The sequence below is a fragment of the Carassius gibelio genome, chromosome A15 (genome assembly GCF_023724105.1).
Source record: "Carassius gibelio isolate Cgi1373 ecotype wild population from Czech Republic chromosome A15, carGib1.2-hapl.c, whole genome shotgun sequence".
NCBI classification, from domain to species: Eukaryota; Metazoa; Chordata; class Actinopteri; order Cypriniformes; family Cyprinidae; genus Carassius; species Carassius gibelio.
Window position 1 is genome coordinate 2,498,897 of NC_068385.1, and position 16,957 is coordinate 2,515,853.

At 39.3% G+C, this 16,957-nt stretch overlaps 1 protein-coding gene across 1 annotated transcript in view; it reads left to right on the top strand.

The window, feature by feature from the left end:
* The window catches only part of dchs1a (dachsous cadherin-related 1a), a 103,712-nt gene extending 91,828 nt beyond the window's left edge, over positions 1–11,884 (top strand). Inside the window, exons 12-21 of the mRNA XM_052616298.1 lie at positions 554–679; positions 834–1,043; positions 1,415–2,281; positions 3,430–3,543; positions 3,623–3,834; positions 4,162–4,313; positions 4,700–4,830; positions 5,128–5,414; positions 5,666–5,804; positions 7,372–11,884. Coding sequence (XP_052472258.1) covers positions 554–679; positions 834–1,043; positions 1,415–2,281; positions 3,430–3,543; positions 3,623–3,834; positions 4,162–4,313; positions 4,700–4,830; positions 5,128–5,414; positions 5,666–5,804; positions 7,372–9,956 — 4,823 coding nt within the window. The 3' untranslated portion in view covers positions 9,957–11,884. The remainder of the gene's footprint in view (positions 1–553; positions 680–833; positions 1,044–1,414; positions 2,282–3,429; positions 3,544–3,622; positions 3,835–4,161; positions 4,314–4,699; positions 4,831–5,127; positions 5,415–5,665; positions 5,805–7,371) is intronic.
* Positions 11,885–16,957: the final 5,073 nt, after the last annotated feature.

The window sequence follows — 16,957 nt, forward strand, 5'->3', positions numbered from 1 at the left end:
TGTGAACGCACGCATTGAGTGAGATAAGTTCATTTCCACCTTTTGAGGTTGGCAGTTGTCACACCATCCTCTTTAGAAGTGAAACGAATGTTTGTTTACCGTTACTAACATTTCTCTTAAAACACTGGATACTACAGCCAACCCATCACAAATAAAAGTGTTTTAATTGGTGCCAGGCTGGGGGTGGGTTGAGCACTGCGTTCTCTTGGACTTACTCAGGGGCACATAAAATAGAAGGATCATAAACTTTCTCTCCATGAACAATTAGCGAGGTAAACAGGTGACACTCTGCCAGATTGCACGCCTTTTGCACGCGATCTACCATCCAAAGACCAGGGGGAGTGTGATTGAGACCAACTACTTAGCAGTATTAACTACAAACAAATAAAAACAGAGTACCATTTTTACCCATTTCGTGAGAAAAGTCCATTGTGCAAAGTGAACACAACCTTCTTAACAACGGTGGGTTTTTCTCAGACGTGATGTGTTGGACTTGCATCGAAGGAAACTGTGTAGATTCATCTTTTATCCTGTCTTTATGCTTTTTCCATAGGGACCAATGGAATTGTTACATATGGACGTATTGTAGGAGATGACTTTAGTATTCATCCGGTGACAGGAGTCTTAACCACCACCAAGGCTTTGGATAGGGAAGCCCAGGGGGTTTATACTGTTACAGGTACTTCAGATATAATGCAGTTGCTTAATTGCAAGAGAGAACTCACTATTCTTTTAATATGATAGTTTTTTTTTTTGTTTTTTTTTGGCCAATGTCATGTCACGGTTGGGCACGGATTTGTTTAGCCAGTTTATAACCTCTCTCTCCTAAACAGTTTATGCCAGAGATGGTGGTTCTCCGCCCAATTTCGCCAAGACCACAGTGCGCGTCACAGTGCTGGATGAGAATGACAATAGACCGGCCTTTGGGAGAGTGTACTATAGTCTGGAGGTGCCTGAGAACCAGGAGCCTGTGACCCTCTTCACCATTAGAGCCACCGATCAAGACTCTGGGGACAGTGGGCTGGTGCACTACAAAATCACTGGTATTAATGTCATGAGCAATATTTATGCTGTATAATATGTTAAATATTATTAGATATTTTATTTATTGAAATGTTCACATATGTTTTGATCATGTCCAGAGTAATTTTCAGTTCTACAAATACCCATTAATACTTCTCTCATTGTAGCAACAGTACAACCTCATCAGAACTAGACAAACAAATATATATATTGTTTATTATATAACAATATATAATTACGAAATTGAATAAACAATTATATAATATACATTGTATCCTTCGAAGGTCAAAGTTGATGAAATTGATTAATATTGTTTAATTGCGCTTACCCGGAGAGGGAAGATATTAACAGGCCATATGCCAATGTTATTTCCATGTCTTTCTTTCCTCAGATGGAGACCATTTTGGTGATTTCCACCTGGACAGAAAATCAGGTGTGCTGTCTACTTCCAGGCCTTTGGACCGAGAGTCCAAAGCAAAGTACACCCTCACTGTGGAGGCACAAGACCAGGGTATACCATCACTCACCAGTACCGTCACTTTGGACATCAGTGTCTTGGACCTAAATGACAACAGCCCAGTGTTCCCCAGCAGCAGCTACTCTGTGGAGGTATCAGAGGATGCATTGGAAGGGTCTCTTGTTCTGGAGGTTTCAGCCTCTGACAAGGACGAAGGGTCCAACAGTCAGGTGGTCTACTTCCTGAGCCGCGAATCCAGAGGCATGTTCATTGTGGACCAACACACAGGTCGCATTATTACAGCAGCAGCCCTCGACCGAGAAAAAGTAGCTTCCTACAGCTTCCAAGTCTATGCCACGGACTCCTCAGCCTCCGACCCCCGTAACACTTCTGCTGAAGTGACCGTCCACATCTTAGATATAAATGACAATGCCCCTTTCTTCATCACAGACCCGCTCATCATCAATGTGTCCAGCAGTAGTCTCTCCAACCACAAGGTTCTAGCAACCATGAGAGCCGAAGATAAAGATTTCGGTGCAAATGGATCTGTATTTTATCGGTTTGCGAATCCAGTCAAAGGCTTCACCATAAACTCCTTGACTGGGGACATCCAGGCCACCGAAAAGCTACACGCGATGACTCAGAACCAGCGGACCCTCATTGTGGAGGCCATGGATCAGGGTAACCCAATGCAGTCGTCTCTGGGAGTTGTGATTGTGTACATCAGAGAGCAGAGTTACCAGGGCGTCCGCTTCTCACGCAACACCAGGGATGTCAGCCTGCAGGAGAATGCCGCTAAAGGTGCAATTAATGACCTAAGAAACCAATACAGAAATGTCAAATTGCTATACATCAGTGATATCCAACTGATATTGCTATAGCTTAATCTAGAGCACGGAAATGCACTCTCAGAAAAAAAAAAGGTACAAAGCTGTCTCTATGCTGAAATACAAATGCTAAAATGTACATAACTGTACCTTATTTACCCATAAATGGTACATAAGAGTACATATTTTTGAAAGGGTCCTGCTCCAGTGAAGGCTTTGTACCTTTTTTAATAAGAGTACAGTATATCAACACCAAAGTCATGGGTTTGATTCCCAGAGAGAGTAATGCATGAGCTGATAAAATGTATGCCTCGTGTGCAGTGTAAGGGGCCGTTCACATATCGCGTCTTTTGCGCGCGCAAGTTAGTTATTTCCAGTTAGTGCGACGCGCCCTTTTTTTCCAGGCGCGTCCGCACCGCATCGAGTTAAAAACATCTCAACTTTTCAGAATGCCGCTAGCGCACCGCGGGTCACGTGACAAGAACCAACCAATCAGCTTCATCCTTTCCCGTAACAATGCTGAAAGCTCAGCCAAGATGAAGGAACAGCTGACCATAGCTATATATGGATTGCCATTTTTAAATAAATTTAGTAGCAGAGCAACTGCAAGAGATTTTTAGTGCTGCAAATCCATTTATCCTTTGCTGAAATTTCCGCGTCTTCACGGAGAGAGCGGTTCATGGTTGCTTAGCAACAGAGGGCGCAACTGCCAGAGCGCTTTGGAAAGAAGGATAAATCGGCGCGCCTAGTGTTTTCCACGCGTTTTTAGGCGCGATATGTGAACGGCCCCTAAGTCACTTTGGGTACAATCATTTGCCAAAACTGGATGTGGATGTCTTGTTTAGAATATGAATCATTTATAGATGGAGCAGTATTAACACATTTTCGGCTAATGACCGAGTTGTCATGTTTTTATGGTAAATGTTGTGAATGATATTTGTTTGCAAAGGTAATCTAAATGTAAAAATAAGGTAAATTAGATGCATTGTGAAATATCCAATATTGGCTGTTTTGATAAAACAGCAATGGTTATGACGTATTGTGAATCACCACAGTCTTTCATACATGCCAAGTTGATGTAAAATTTTGTTTTAATCAAGAAAGGTTTTGTATTTTTCATAGGTACAGCAGTTGTTCAGATACACGCTCATTATCCTGATGGATCCAGCAGTGGCATTAACTACAGCATTTTCAGTGGAAACAAGCATCAGTCCTTTAGTATCAGCCCCCACACAGGTATGATGGTAAATTTAATCTTTGCATGAAATGTTATGATTGTTCACTTTTAGTCATACTACATTCATTCATTATTTAGGTGAGATTTGGGTAGAAAGCTCCAGAGGTCTGGACTTTGAAGAGACCCCTCGACTCCGCCTGGTGGTCAAGGCTGAAACGGCATCCTCCAGTTCCTTCATGGCAGTCAACCTTCTCCTACAAGATGTCAATGATAACTTGCCGCGCTTTCAACTTCACTATTACATTGCTTATGTTCGTGAGGCCCAGGGCTATGATCATCCTATCATTCAGGTACAGTAATCTCTCATTTGTTTTCTCAGTGGTTGAGTCTTCATAAAAGCCGTGGAGTACAACATCCCTTGGCCTAAATACAGCATATTTTCAGTGCAAGCCAAAAGAGTTTCTTTTGCATTTCCCACAATGTCTTCATTGTCTATGGTGAGAATATAGACTCAGCTGTCCAACATAACCACAACCAATTCTCTTTTTCAACTTAATTTTTTTTCTAAATAATTTGAGTTCCAAGCCCAACACTGCTTAGAGGTTCATGTTACGCTCGAGCAGCTGTTGCAAATCTGTCTGTATTTTCATTGCCAAATGCATCTGTAATTTCCTCAGGTATTGGCGAATGACCTAGACCAGGGTCAGAACGGCCAGGTGACTTACTCCATAAGGTCATCGTCTATGAGCGGCCTCTTCAAGATTGACCCTGTCACAGGCAGAATATCCACTGCTGCCATCATGGACAGAGAAATCTGGACAAAGACCAAGTACTAAGCTCTTCCATCTGCTTTTATAGAAGTTTAGATTTGTTTCATTTTACCTTTATTATCCCTAAAACGGAGTGATAAAAAATAATGACTTACATATTTTTTATTTATTTTTTTTACATAAAAAAATCTTAAGTATTTTAAATAGCTAAGAAAAAAAAGTCATGCCTATATCTTTATTGACATAATGAAACTTCTGTAGAGGCAGTTACACGGATGTGGTTAAAACTTTTATATTCTTTGATAATTAATCAATAAATGTGTTTTTTTCTTTGATTATTTTTAGATTTTGCGTTTTAAAACGTCTTAAAATTGTTTCCTGTCAACATAAATATAGTCTGCGAGAATGTCCAGACTCTGCTCTAATTATGTTGTTGTGTCTCCAGCCTTGTTATTATGGCAACGGACAGAGGCAGTCCTCGGTTAGCAGGTTCAGCCACTCTCACTGTGATCATCGTAGACCTGAATGACAACAGTCCTACCATCCCTGTTCCACGTGAAGTCCGGGTTCCTGAGAGTAAGCTGACTGCTGTTTGAACTCCATATCACTCCTGTAATCAATGAACTAAATTTCCTATTTTTTCTGGCAGACAAACTATGAGGCACACCACACTGAAAGATTGACTCAATTACCAGGCGTTTTTCTCGCCAAAGTCCTTAATGGTTATTTCCTGTCACTGATGTTGTACAATGTGTCCAATAATGGTGGGAGTTGTCAACTAATATGTAATACTTTTGAAAAGTGCAACCACATAAAGGAAACAATAAATTACATTTTACACTTAATTTCAAGAGTGTGTATTTCTCTCTCTAGATACCTTGATTGGAACTGTGATCACTCAGGTCACGGGGAATGATGTTGACTCTGGACCTGCTTTATCCTATTCCCTTCTTCTGGACTCAGACACTCAAGGCAAGTTTGGAATACATCGCTATGGAGGAGGGGTGTCCTTGACTGCCCCTCTGGACTTTGAAGATAAAACATGGTACACCCTGACCATAAGCTCCTCAGACTCAAAGCAACAGAGTTATGCAAATCTGACCGTGCTTGTGGAGGATGTGAATGATAATGCTCCAGTCTTCTCCCAGGACCTTTACGAGGTACGTTAGGAGAAATCACAGGTTCAGGATGAATATTGATAGAAAGAGTACATTTCTGTAGTTTATTTCAAAATTAAACTCAAGATGTTTGAATATTATATAGTAAACAGTCAGAAGAGAAGCCTTTCAGAGAGCCTTGTATCAATAACTGATAACACTAGCTTTGATGTTCTGCCCTTTAAATAAAAATAAATTGATGCTGTGTACTGCTCAAAGCTGTTAGCGTTAAGGCCAATTTATGTCTTTGGCAGGTGACTCTAGCAGAACACTTGCCAGCAGGAAGCTCAGTTATCACAGTAACTGCTACAGATAAGGACTCTCGAGAGAATGGAAGGATAACATACAGGGTTGTGTCAACAAAAGACACATTCTACATTGACCCAAGCAATGGTAATATGTCATTTTGTTATTTTTTTTTTTTTTTATCCGAATTATCGTCAGATGTCTTGTAGAATACAGGTGCACCTCAATAAATTAGAATGTCATGAAAAAGTTAATTTCCGTAATTCAACTTACATTGTGAAACTCGTGTTTTATATAAATTCAGTGCACTCAGACTGAAGTAGTTTAAGTATTTGGTTCTTTTAATTGTGATGATATTGGCTCATATTTAACAAAAACCCACCAATTCACTATCTCAACAAATTAGAATATGGTGACATGCCAATCAGCTAATCAACTCAAAACACCTGCAAAGGTTTCCTGAGCCATCAAAATGGTCTCTCAGTTTGGTTCACTAGGCTACACAATCATGGGGAAGACTGCTGCTCTGACAGCTGTCCAGAAGACAATCATTGACACCCTTCACAACGAGGGTAAGCCACAAACATTCATTGCCAAAGAAGCTGGCTGTTTCTCAGAGTGCTGTATCCAAGCATGTTAACATAAAAGTTGAGTGGAAGTTAAAAATGTGGAAGGAAAAGATGCACAGCACGATCTGGCACCTGGCCATACTGGCCAAAGCACCAAAAGTCGTTTAAATGACCATGGTGTTGGTGTGCTTGACTGGCCAGCAAACTCACCAGACCTGAACCCCATAGAGAATCTATGGGGCATTGTTAAGAGGAAAATGAGAAACAAGAGACCAAAAAATGCAGATGAGCTAAAGGCCACTGTCAAAGAACCCTGGGCTTCCATACCACCTCAGCAGTGCCACAAACTGATAACCTCCATGCCACACCAAATTGAAGCAGTAATTTAATCAAAAGGAGCCCCCTACCAAGCATTGAGCACATGTACAGTAAATGAAAATACTTTCCAGAAGGCCAACAAATCATTACCATTTTTTTTTAGGAAGTAAGAAGAATACTTATGAAGTATAGTGTATATTTGTTGAGATAGTGAATTGGTGGGTTTTTGTTAAATGTGAGCCAAAATCATCACAATTAAAAGAACCAAAGACTCATACTACTTAAGTCTGTGTGCATTGAATTTATTTAATACACGAGTTTCACAATTTAAATTCAATTATTGAAATAAATTAACTTTTCCATAACATTCTAATTTATTGAGATGCACCTGTATATTTTTAAGGATTGAGACATAACATGATTTTGTCAAAGTGGTTCACAGCACAGGTCCCATGTTTCAGTACATCAGGTGGCAATCTGATACAGTATCAAATATATTACACTAAAGCAAGCAACATGAGTTCCCATTATATGCAAAATTGTGACAATGAGTAAAAAGAAAATTATCAGCAAGAGAAGAAGTGTGATTTACTATCCTAAAGAGAATATTGTGAATAATGTGTTGCTATTAGCCATGTTACCAGTGAAAGATCAGTTTATGCCTAAGGACTCTAGAGCTGGATGCATGGCATTCCAGGACCTGTCCAGGATGTTATTATAGGGTTGTCACACACCAGTTGAGAGAACCACTGTTTTGAAGCATGTACTAAAAGCCTTGATCTTACATTATTATGTATTTTATCTTATACTGTAATTTGTTTACATAGGTACTCTGTTCATCAAGCAGAAGGTTGAGTTTGACTCTCAACGCCCTTCCATTTTGGTGGTGATTGAAGCCAGTGATTGTGGAACACCTTCGTTGACTGCCCTTACCACAATTCAGGTGCATGTGTCTGATGTTAATGACAATGAGCCTATATTCCAGCAAACTGAGTACAGAGCCTCTGTATCTGAAGACGAAGTTCCTGGTTCAACCATTTTAACCCTGGAAGCGGTGGATGGGGACTTATCTAGAGACAACTGCAGGTTTGATTTTGCCATCGCCAGTGGAAATATTGGTAACGCCTTCCAAATTGAGAGCAGTGTTCATTTCCTTGAGGGCCATGGATTTCGGACAGTTGGAACACTGATATTAGTTGATAAGCTTGACTTTGAGAGTGTGAATGGCTATAATCTCACTATTGTGGTCTCAGATCGTGGCATACCTCAACGAAGCTCAAGTGTTCCAGTTTTAATCACTGTAGTGGATACCAATGATAACCCTCCATCCTTCAGTAGGGTAGAGTACAATGTTATTGTAAATGAAGGAGCGGAAACAGGAAAAGAAATTCTTCAACTTTTTGCAGTGGACCCTGACTCAACAGCTAATGGAGAAGTTCAATACTCAATCAGTTCTGGAGATGAGTCTGAGCTCTTTTCAGTAGATCGGTGGACTGGGTCCCTTCGACTGCGGAGGTCTCTTAATAGTGAGAAACAGTCCTCTCACGTGTTCATCATTCAGGCCTCAGATGGTCAGGTCCACTTTGCTCTTGCTCCTGTAACTGTTGAGGTCAAGAACATTAATAATAACAGGCCCTACTTCCCTCTTAAATCACTCACAGCAAGCATTCGTGAAAACCAGCCTCAGAATGCTCTAGTAACCATACTACATGCCATTGATTATGACAAAGGAGCATACGGAGAACTGAGATATTTCCTCATGTATAATTCCGGCAATGGAAAAGATTCCTTCCTAGTGAATCAAACCTCTGGTGAGGTGCGAACCCGCTTTACGTTCGACTTCGAGAAGGCAAATGCTTTCGATTTTATTGCTATGGCAATGGATGCTGGTAACTACTCAGCCACAGTCACAGTTCAAGTCTTTGTGACTGGTGAAGATGAGTATGATCCTGTTTTCACTAAATCAGATTTCGCCTTCCATATACATGAGGGTGCCAAGAAAGGGCAAAGCATTGGCCAAGTAAATGCTAATGATGAGGATGGAGGGGTGGACGGCATTGTCCTCTACACGCTTGCAAATAGTTCACCATACTTTGAGGTCAACACATCTACAGGAGTAATATCCCTCAAGATGGATGCATATCATCGACATATAAGCCGGTCCAAAAGAGAGACACGGAAGATGACATTGGATGTTATTGCCCACAGTCCTTTGGATAATTCCCGAAAAGCTTCTGCCCAAGTCACAATTGATGTCACCCATACATCCTTTGGCTTGAACACAGACATGAATGTGGTGCTTGCCAGTGCTATAACAGCTTCATTGGCAGCCATTGTGTTGCTTATCATAGTTGTTGTGGTGATATTCCTCTTGAGATCCCAAAGGTACAAAGAACAAGAGGCTTGCACCAGAATAGTAACCCACAGTACCATTCTGGAGAGTCTTGAAGATTCGAAAGTCCCAGGGGGTGATAAGCTGTATCATCAGACTCTTCCTGGGTATGCAACAGAACAGACTGGGAGTAGAGGAGGTACCTATGCACGAGGTGGGTCTCTTGACCCATCTCATTCCAGTGGACGGGGTTCCACCGAAGCAGCAGAAGATGATGAGATCCGGATGATTAATGAGTATCCTCGAGTTTCCAGCATCTCGTCCTCTATGCAGGAGCACATAGCTGCTCGTGGGCCTGACTCTGGTATCCAGCAAGATGCTGACCAGCTGTCTGACATTTCCTGTGAGCCTGGGATGGATGCAAACCAATGGTTTAAAGGGAAAAAGATGGGAAGTTTAAGTGGGACACTATTATCAAACCAGTTGCCAACTTATAGGGATGAAGGAGGTGGTTATCTTGGGGTTGGAAGAGGACTTAACATCTCGCATCCAAAAGATTATGCTTTCCCAGAGGATGGTAAGCCCACCGTAGATGGTTCTCTTACAGCAATTGTGGCTAGCGACGAGGAACTGAGGGGCAGCTACAACTGGGACTACCTCCTCGATTGGTGCCCTCAATTTCAGCCTCTGGCTAATGTCTTTACAGAAATTGCCAGATTAAAAGATGAGAATGCGCCACTTAACCCTCGGCACCCATTTCAACCCAAAGCAAAAACTGATCCCAAGCCCAGAATTGACCCTCCTCCCCTTATTACCTCTGTAGCTCATCCAGGGGCTAAAACTGTTTTGCCGAAACCTGCTGTAGGCCGAACATTTCCTCACCTGTCCTCATTGCGGCGATCTCCCATTGACCATGATGGCTCTGTTTGCTCAATAGCCATGTCTCCAAGTTTTTCTCCATCACTTTCGCCACTTGCAGCCCATTCTCCAGCCATTACTCCTTTTGGAGGTCACTCTTCCTCCATTATCAGTACAAATGAGCACTCCTTAGAACATGAGGAGACAGAACTGAGGATTTAATGCTGTCTAAGGAGAGCTCACCAGAAAGCATTCCCACCTTCTCAGGTACTCTAAAAATGCCTCTCCTCTGGCATAGTCCTAAACGTCATGTTGTATGTATAATGTTGCCCAACTGGCTGGCCAGAGGTTTCAGAAACCGGTGCTTTTGTCACCCTTCTTTAGACTTACTGACTTGAGTTATAAAAGAAATAGAAATGACTATTTTATAATGCTGTTCTAACAATCCTGAAGATCAAATGACATTTCTCTTAGCCCAGCATTTGCACATTTTAAAGGACAGTTATATTTGATGTCAACATTTTTTAAGAAAAAAAACTTTTTGTATTTTATATTTTTGTACTGATGTTTTTTTTTTTGTTTGTTTAAAAAGAATGACATATGTCAAACGGTTGCTATAACCTGTGATTTTATTGACATACATTTGTATATGTATATATGTGGCAGTAACAGTATGTTTGTTATCAGAGTTTGTTTTAGTTTATTAACAGTTGCCATTCTAAAGTGTTCTAAGTATTAAGCTCTTAAATGTTTGGGAAATTTGTTTTTCTATCAGTATTTATATAAAAAGTAAAAAAAAAAAAGGACAATATCTGCAAAAATAGCAATTTACACAGTCTTTGAATTTTATACTGCAGACCAGAGTGATCATATTGATCTCTACATGCTGCTTCCCCTCCCTTAGCTTTACTAATGGGAACACAATTGTAGCTTATGAAACAATTGAAAAAAAGTTGTTGTCTTTTTTCCATTTAAAAATCAAGCACCAAGTTGCTACTTTATTAGGTGACACAAGCTATCTGTGCCAGGAATGAAAAACCGAAAAGAAACAATAACAGAAATGAAAAAGATTGTCATGGCAGCTCTTAACAGCACCTTGAATGAGCTGTCAGTGTAACTGGAAATAATGTATTGTCCTTTTTATACTTTATGTTTGTTCTAAAGTGTTCCTTTGAACACATATTGTAAATATTCTTAAGGCCAGTGAAAACTGATATGTTACAATATAGGTTATAGGTATGGCATCCAATAATATACTTAATTTGAACAAAAAGAAAGATTCACTTACATTTCCACTACTCCTTAGTCTCAAGGTACTTACATTTACAAGTTTTTTTTTGTAGCATCTTTCAGTCGTTACTGAAAAAAAAATGGTAAATTTAGCTAATTATACGACAAAATGCTGGATTAGTGCTTTTATGTATGTAAATTACATGGCTAAATAATTTTATGAGACCTATTTTTGTTTAAAAGCACTGGTGATATGATTTTAATGATATATTTGTTTCTATAATGTACAGTTTTTAAAATCTCAAACTAAATAATCGCGGCATTAAACAATCTTCTAACAAGATTATGAAACATTTTTTAAATAATTAAAGATGATTGAAAATGTTGCCAATTGACCATACTTTAAACCTTTTTTTTTTCATCTTATTTTGAAAATCCACAGTGCCTATTGAAGAAAATCATGATGAATGATTGTAAAAAATTTTCTTTGTTCAGATCCTCAAGGTCACAGGAGCATTTCAGTATTATAGTTGAAAGTTATTGTCCATTATGAAGAAGAATCCTATATTTATGGCAGATATTTCACTTTTGTGCACAAACAATTCCTCACTTGTAACTGTGAATGTGTTATATTCATGCTGCCTCTAAGTAAAATAAATAATGACCAGTTGTTTTGTGTTCATTTAAAAAGTTTCTCATGATGTTCAAGTTACTGTTGAGTTATTATAGGTGAATGAAATCTGTTTACATTACTTTTAAATAGCACTGTGGTCCAAAAAATTGGCCAGCCATTTGTCCTACCTTTTTAACCAGTGTACTCTTAAGGGCATTGATATGATAAGCAGTGGTGTTTTTATTGTAAATTATGATTAAAAAACACTGCATTTTATTCAGTTTCCACATTAAACCTTTCAAACATACTTTTTTTGTGTTTATTTGACAAAGTGCCTGATTAAAATGTATTTCCAGTCACAAGCCTTAATCATCTTGATCTATTTTTTTTTCATATGTAGGCTATACATATTCTGTTAAGGTATGTTTTCTTTTAGATGTAAAACAGTAAAGTTGAAGATTATTTTCTGTCTTTGTTTTCCTAATAAAATTTGATGTTTCATTTTTAGTTTACATAATATTGCAAAATGGCCTTTATTTTAACCTGTAAGGATATTCATAAAGATAGGGCCCGGTTTCCCGATAACGCTCACTCTTAGTGTGCTAAGAAGACCTCGAAAGATATATCTTACCAAAGTTGTTTATGTTCCTAAGTGTGTTCCCCGAAGTGTCCCTTAGGAAGCTCTTAGCACGCTGCCTCTTACGTCCGACGTTACACGAGCGCTGTCCAAAGTGAAATAGTTGGCATCGATTGCTCATGAATCGATTTTCCACTTCACGCGATGTTGCAATAACAGCGTTAAGAAAGACAACACGTTCAATGCAAATGAAATATTCCTCAAATTATTATAGTAACATTTATTTTAACAAATATTAACCAATCTGTAGAATATAGACTATAAATTAAATTATCAAATGGTCAGTAATATGTTCACACGATATGTTGTGACGGATAGACGAACCGGGTATCCCTCGCTAATCATCCATCCCGTTGTTGTGCCACTCGTGCCGCTTCTTGACATGGGTTTAACGACTAAAAAAATATGTAATACACTTTTATATTAATGGTAAGGTACTTTACAATCAGAATTGATTGGCAAGCAGCTGTAGTTACTTCTGTTTAATGCAGTATTTGGTTAATGTTTTCAATAAAAAGCAACCTATCTACAATGAACAGAGAGAGACAGAGTTAGATACAAAATATGCTGGGGAAGCAACGTAAAAAGGGGCACCAAGCCTTTCGTCAGAGGAACTTGAAGTTTTGCTGAACATTGCCACAAGATCGGAGATCACATCCATATGGTCCACTATAACATGCACGTTTATGGCCACGTCTCCCTTTCGCGATATGTACGGCTGATCAATCACTGATGGATTGGCGAAAGTGATGAGTGTGCCATCCACCAGGATGTAATCCCCGACATGGCGCAGAAGGGCGTTGGTGACAGTGTGGACGCACCTCCACACCGAGGTCTTGCATAGACTGTAGCCCTCTCCCACGACCTCAAAGAATCTCTCTGTAGCAAAAAAAAAAAAGGAAGAAAGAAAGAAAAAAGTAGCGCTGGGCTTCAGGGCTTAAAGCAAAATTTTGTCGCGTTAGCCTGGCAAGCGCAGGTCTGAGAAGGTCAAGCAGCTCCATTATGAGCTGTCTTGGGAGGCGAATTTTTTTTTTTAATATAGCCTCGTCAGGAAAAATGGCAAAAGGGCTTAAGTTTTGCCGAATAAAAAAATTGACATGGACTAAACGGCTCCGCGTCCAGCTCCGTCTTTGATTCAATACAATGACACGTTCGCTGCCATAGGCAATATAGTTTGTCGCTTACTGGAACCCACCATGCCATTTATAGATCTTAGCCATTTAGAGACAAATTGTTTGCCAGATTTTAATTATCCAAAAATTGATTGTCTATTTGCTCTAACTACATTACGAAAAAGGCTAACTACCACCACATAAAGTCAACTTCATAAATAGGCCTGTATCCATTGCGAACATAATTTATTATGAGTCTTAAAAAATAACATAAAATCATTGTTGCGCCAAAACATTGTCAACATACCATAGTTTGACTTGTACTTCGCTGCGCTGATTTCTAAAGACTGCTGTACAGTTGCGTTTTGAGCTCAAAACAACGCTAAGAGAGAGCTTACGAATGGTCCAGACCAACCTTACGAAAGTATGACTTACAGAAGATATACTTAGCGTACGAACGTGTCGGGAATCGTGCCATAAGGTTAAGAGAGAGGTTAAGGAATAGGTTAAGAACTACTTAGCGATAAGAACGTTTTGGGGAACCGGGCCCAGATCTGTAGTTGTAGGTTGGTCATCTACTGTTGTTTCAACTGATCTCCAAACAGAATCTTCCCACCTTGGCTGCAGAGGAAGTACCAGATAATTTATCCCTTCCAACCTGTATATACAGCACAATAGATACAGTATCTCTAGCAGCCTGTGCCTTATATTTAATTTTCTTAAAAGCCAAAAATAAGATTTGAAATCATAGAGCCTATAACACGCTGCAAAAAAGCAGGGCAGTAACAAACCTTGCACACAAAGGGGAAAAATTAAGTCATTATTCATCCATACTCATACTCAGACCTTAATGATTTGTGGATCTTTCAGAACATATCATTAGAGCCATGACACAGACAGCTTGGATTACAGGACATGTCATACACTATGTTTCTGAAGTTTTGCCAGTATGTATTGCCATGGGGACACAAAGAGCCATCTAGCATTCAACCACAATATATTTTGACTCCCTGAAACTAGTTGTTGAATGTGGGTTTAACGAAAACATTTAAACCAAAGGACATTTGATGGACTAAAACATTAAACAAACCTAAAGTTATTAAGGCCTAGCTCACAACATTTCGATATGTGCTAGAGATGGCTGTATTGGACCTTGCTGCTTATTTAACATCTTGTGCATTTGCAGTGAGCACTTCTTGAGAAGCTGTCAAATTAAAATAATGTGAGTCCATTCAAAGACTTTAGAATATGGCACACTCATAATACTTGTGAATGGAAGAAAGTGAAACACATTCTAAATAAAAGCGCCAATCGCTTATTGATGAGGCATCACTTCAAGCTCTGGTTGCTTTATCAGGGTTGAGAGACACGTGTAGGGCTGCACATGCGCATTAGACCATCTCACACACACTGTACAGACTTTAATGATAAATAAGGGTTATGCACAAAAGATTTCCATATTCTGTTAACCGGGTCTCGTCCCTTCCGGTTCAAGCATTTTGCATATGCTTCTTTAAATATGAAGCAGTTATACTCAAGATGCCTTCAAAGTAGATACCAAATTTATAACCAATGTCAATCACATATTTGGACTGATATCTAAATGTTTTTTTTAGATTTGAAATGTCAATAAAACGTCAAACATAAAAACAGTTAGTTTAACTGATTATCTTAAAAGTCCACAGACATCAATGTTATTTATTACAGCTGTTAGCAAGTCTCTAAAGGGCACTTCAGTGAAAACAATCATGGCCGCCACATAAGCATCATTCCAAACTGAAGTGCTCAAAACTGGCCTCTTCAAAGGGGCCCTTCAGAATGAAGTATTTTAAAGAATACAACTAATGCACAATTTGGGCCCCTATGATCCTTTGCACAGGGAAGTTTGGGTTTACAGAGTTCGACTTCACCTATTGTATTTTTCTATGTAAAATTTGTACAAGTTAGAATTAGAAATAGACAAAAGAAATAGAACAATGGAACACAGGTTTTAAAAAAGGACTTTTTCACAAATACCAGTAAATTTGCCATTTACCAGTAATGAGAAGGCTGGTCTGGACTGAAAACAAAAAGCTTTTTAACACTTTTCTTGCATGAGAAAAAAAACTTAATGAGACAGTTGTCAGATTTCATTAGTGATTTCAAATATGAAATTGTAAGCTTGTTGAACAGCTAATGAGAATTGGGTTCATGAACATTTTGATAGTTATTCAATTTGAAATGAAATAAGCAGAAACGAGACGCCCCTTTCTGCTGATTGATCAACCAAATATGACCATGTGATGTCATCAGTTGTTCCTCATCAGTTCTGTTCAACTAAATAATATAGTCATCTGCCTCTATAGCAGTTCTGATTCTTAAACTGCACAGGTGCTAGATTGCAAATTGAAAAACAAACTATCAAAATGTACACGTACGTTGATGTTTCCCCATTCAAAGAGAAATGAGCTGTACTGCATGCCTGAAAGAGCTGCCCAAGAGGTGTTATATTATAAAAATCTATTATGATCCAGCCAGCTGTTAGACTAGTGTTCATTTCATTTTGATTGAAAGCATCATGGTGAAGGTCTGATAAATTTGTTCTCATAAGAGGGTGAGAGTCGGTCTGCTTTATTAGCACGTACATCAGCTCATTCCATGCCAGATGTTTTGTGGAAAATCAGTTTAACGTGTCACAGTTGGAGAGCTTGTGCTTTTTTCACACACTAGTTTCTGTTGATGACGCACTCTTTGTGTTTGCTGAAGCTAAACACCAGTCAACGCACTCAGGCCATGTGGACTGTATTTCTGGACATAACAACTCTCATTCAAAAGCAAAATAAGCATTGTGAATGACTGTGTTGTTTAATTGCAAGGTTTTTGATGATGCATCATCAATTTTGTTAAATGTTTGTGTATGGCATCTGACGTTTTTCACTTTGATGAGGGCAGTTTGTTGTGTCTGCGTGGGTCAGTATGGAGACACATTAAGCCTTGTTGTGATGTTGCCTTTTAGAACAACTCGTCTGAGACTAATTTATTCTGACATACTGCTTTGATGGCTTTAAAAGGCTTGTGGCCCTTTATAATAAAGTTAGCTTGAAGAGTAACCTTTCAGTCAACCTTTCCAAGGGGCTCGCTGGCTTTCTTCGCTGGGTCGGCCTGGCATGGGTTTTGAAAATGTAATGACAATAACGACTGTCGAATTTAATGATTTTAGCAGAAAGGAAGAAAAAAAAGGTATATTTTGCCCTTTGTCTAAAGGGTTCTTTCATACTGATGCCGGCCCAGCTGGGCAGACCCACAAAGATGGATATTTCTAGTCACCAAGGGCCCCATAATATGCTTTTTTAAAATAATGTCTACATTTCCATCCATCAGATTGCAGCACAGTCTCTTTCTAGCCCAATGAAAGAGACCTTAAATGTCAAAATGAGACTTCATATGCACTTTTACGTCTGTCTTGTGAAGTGGATTCATTGTTGGGTGGGGTTTCAAATATTAGTCCCACCCACTTCCTTTTGTACACTCCTTAGAGATACAAAGACCTTTACGACCTCCAGAGGGCCTTTTGTCTTACCTTCTGTCTTTGCTTTCCAAAGTCTTGACAGGCTACTTGCGTGACTAGAGGGAGTGAAAAAAGTGAGTCTTC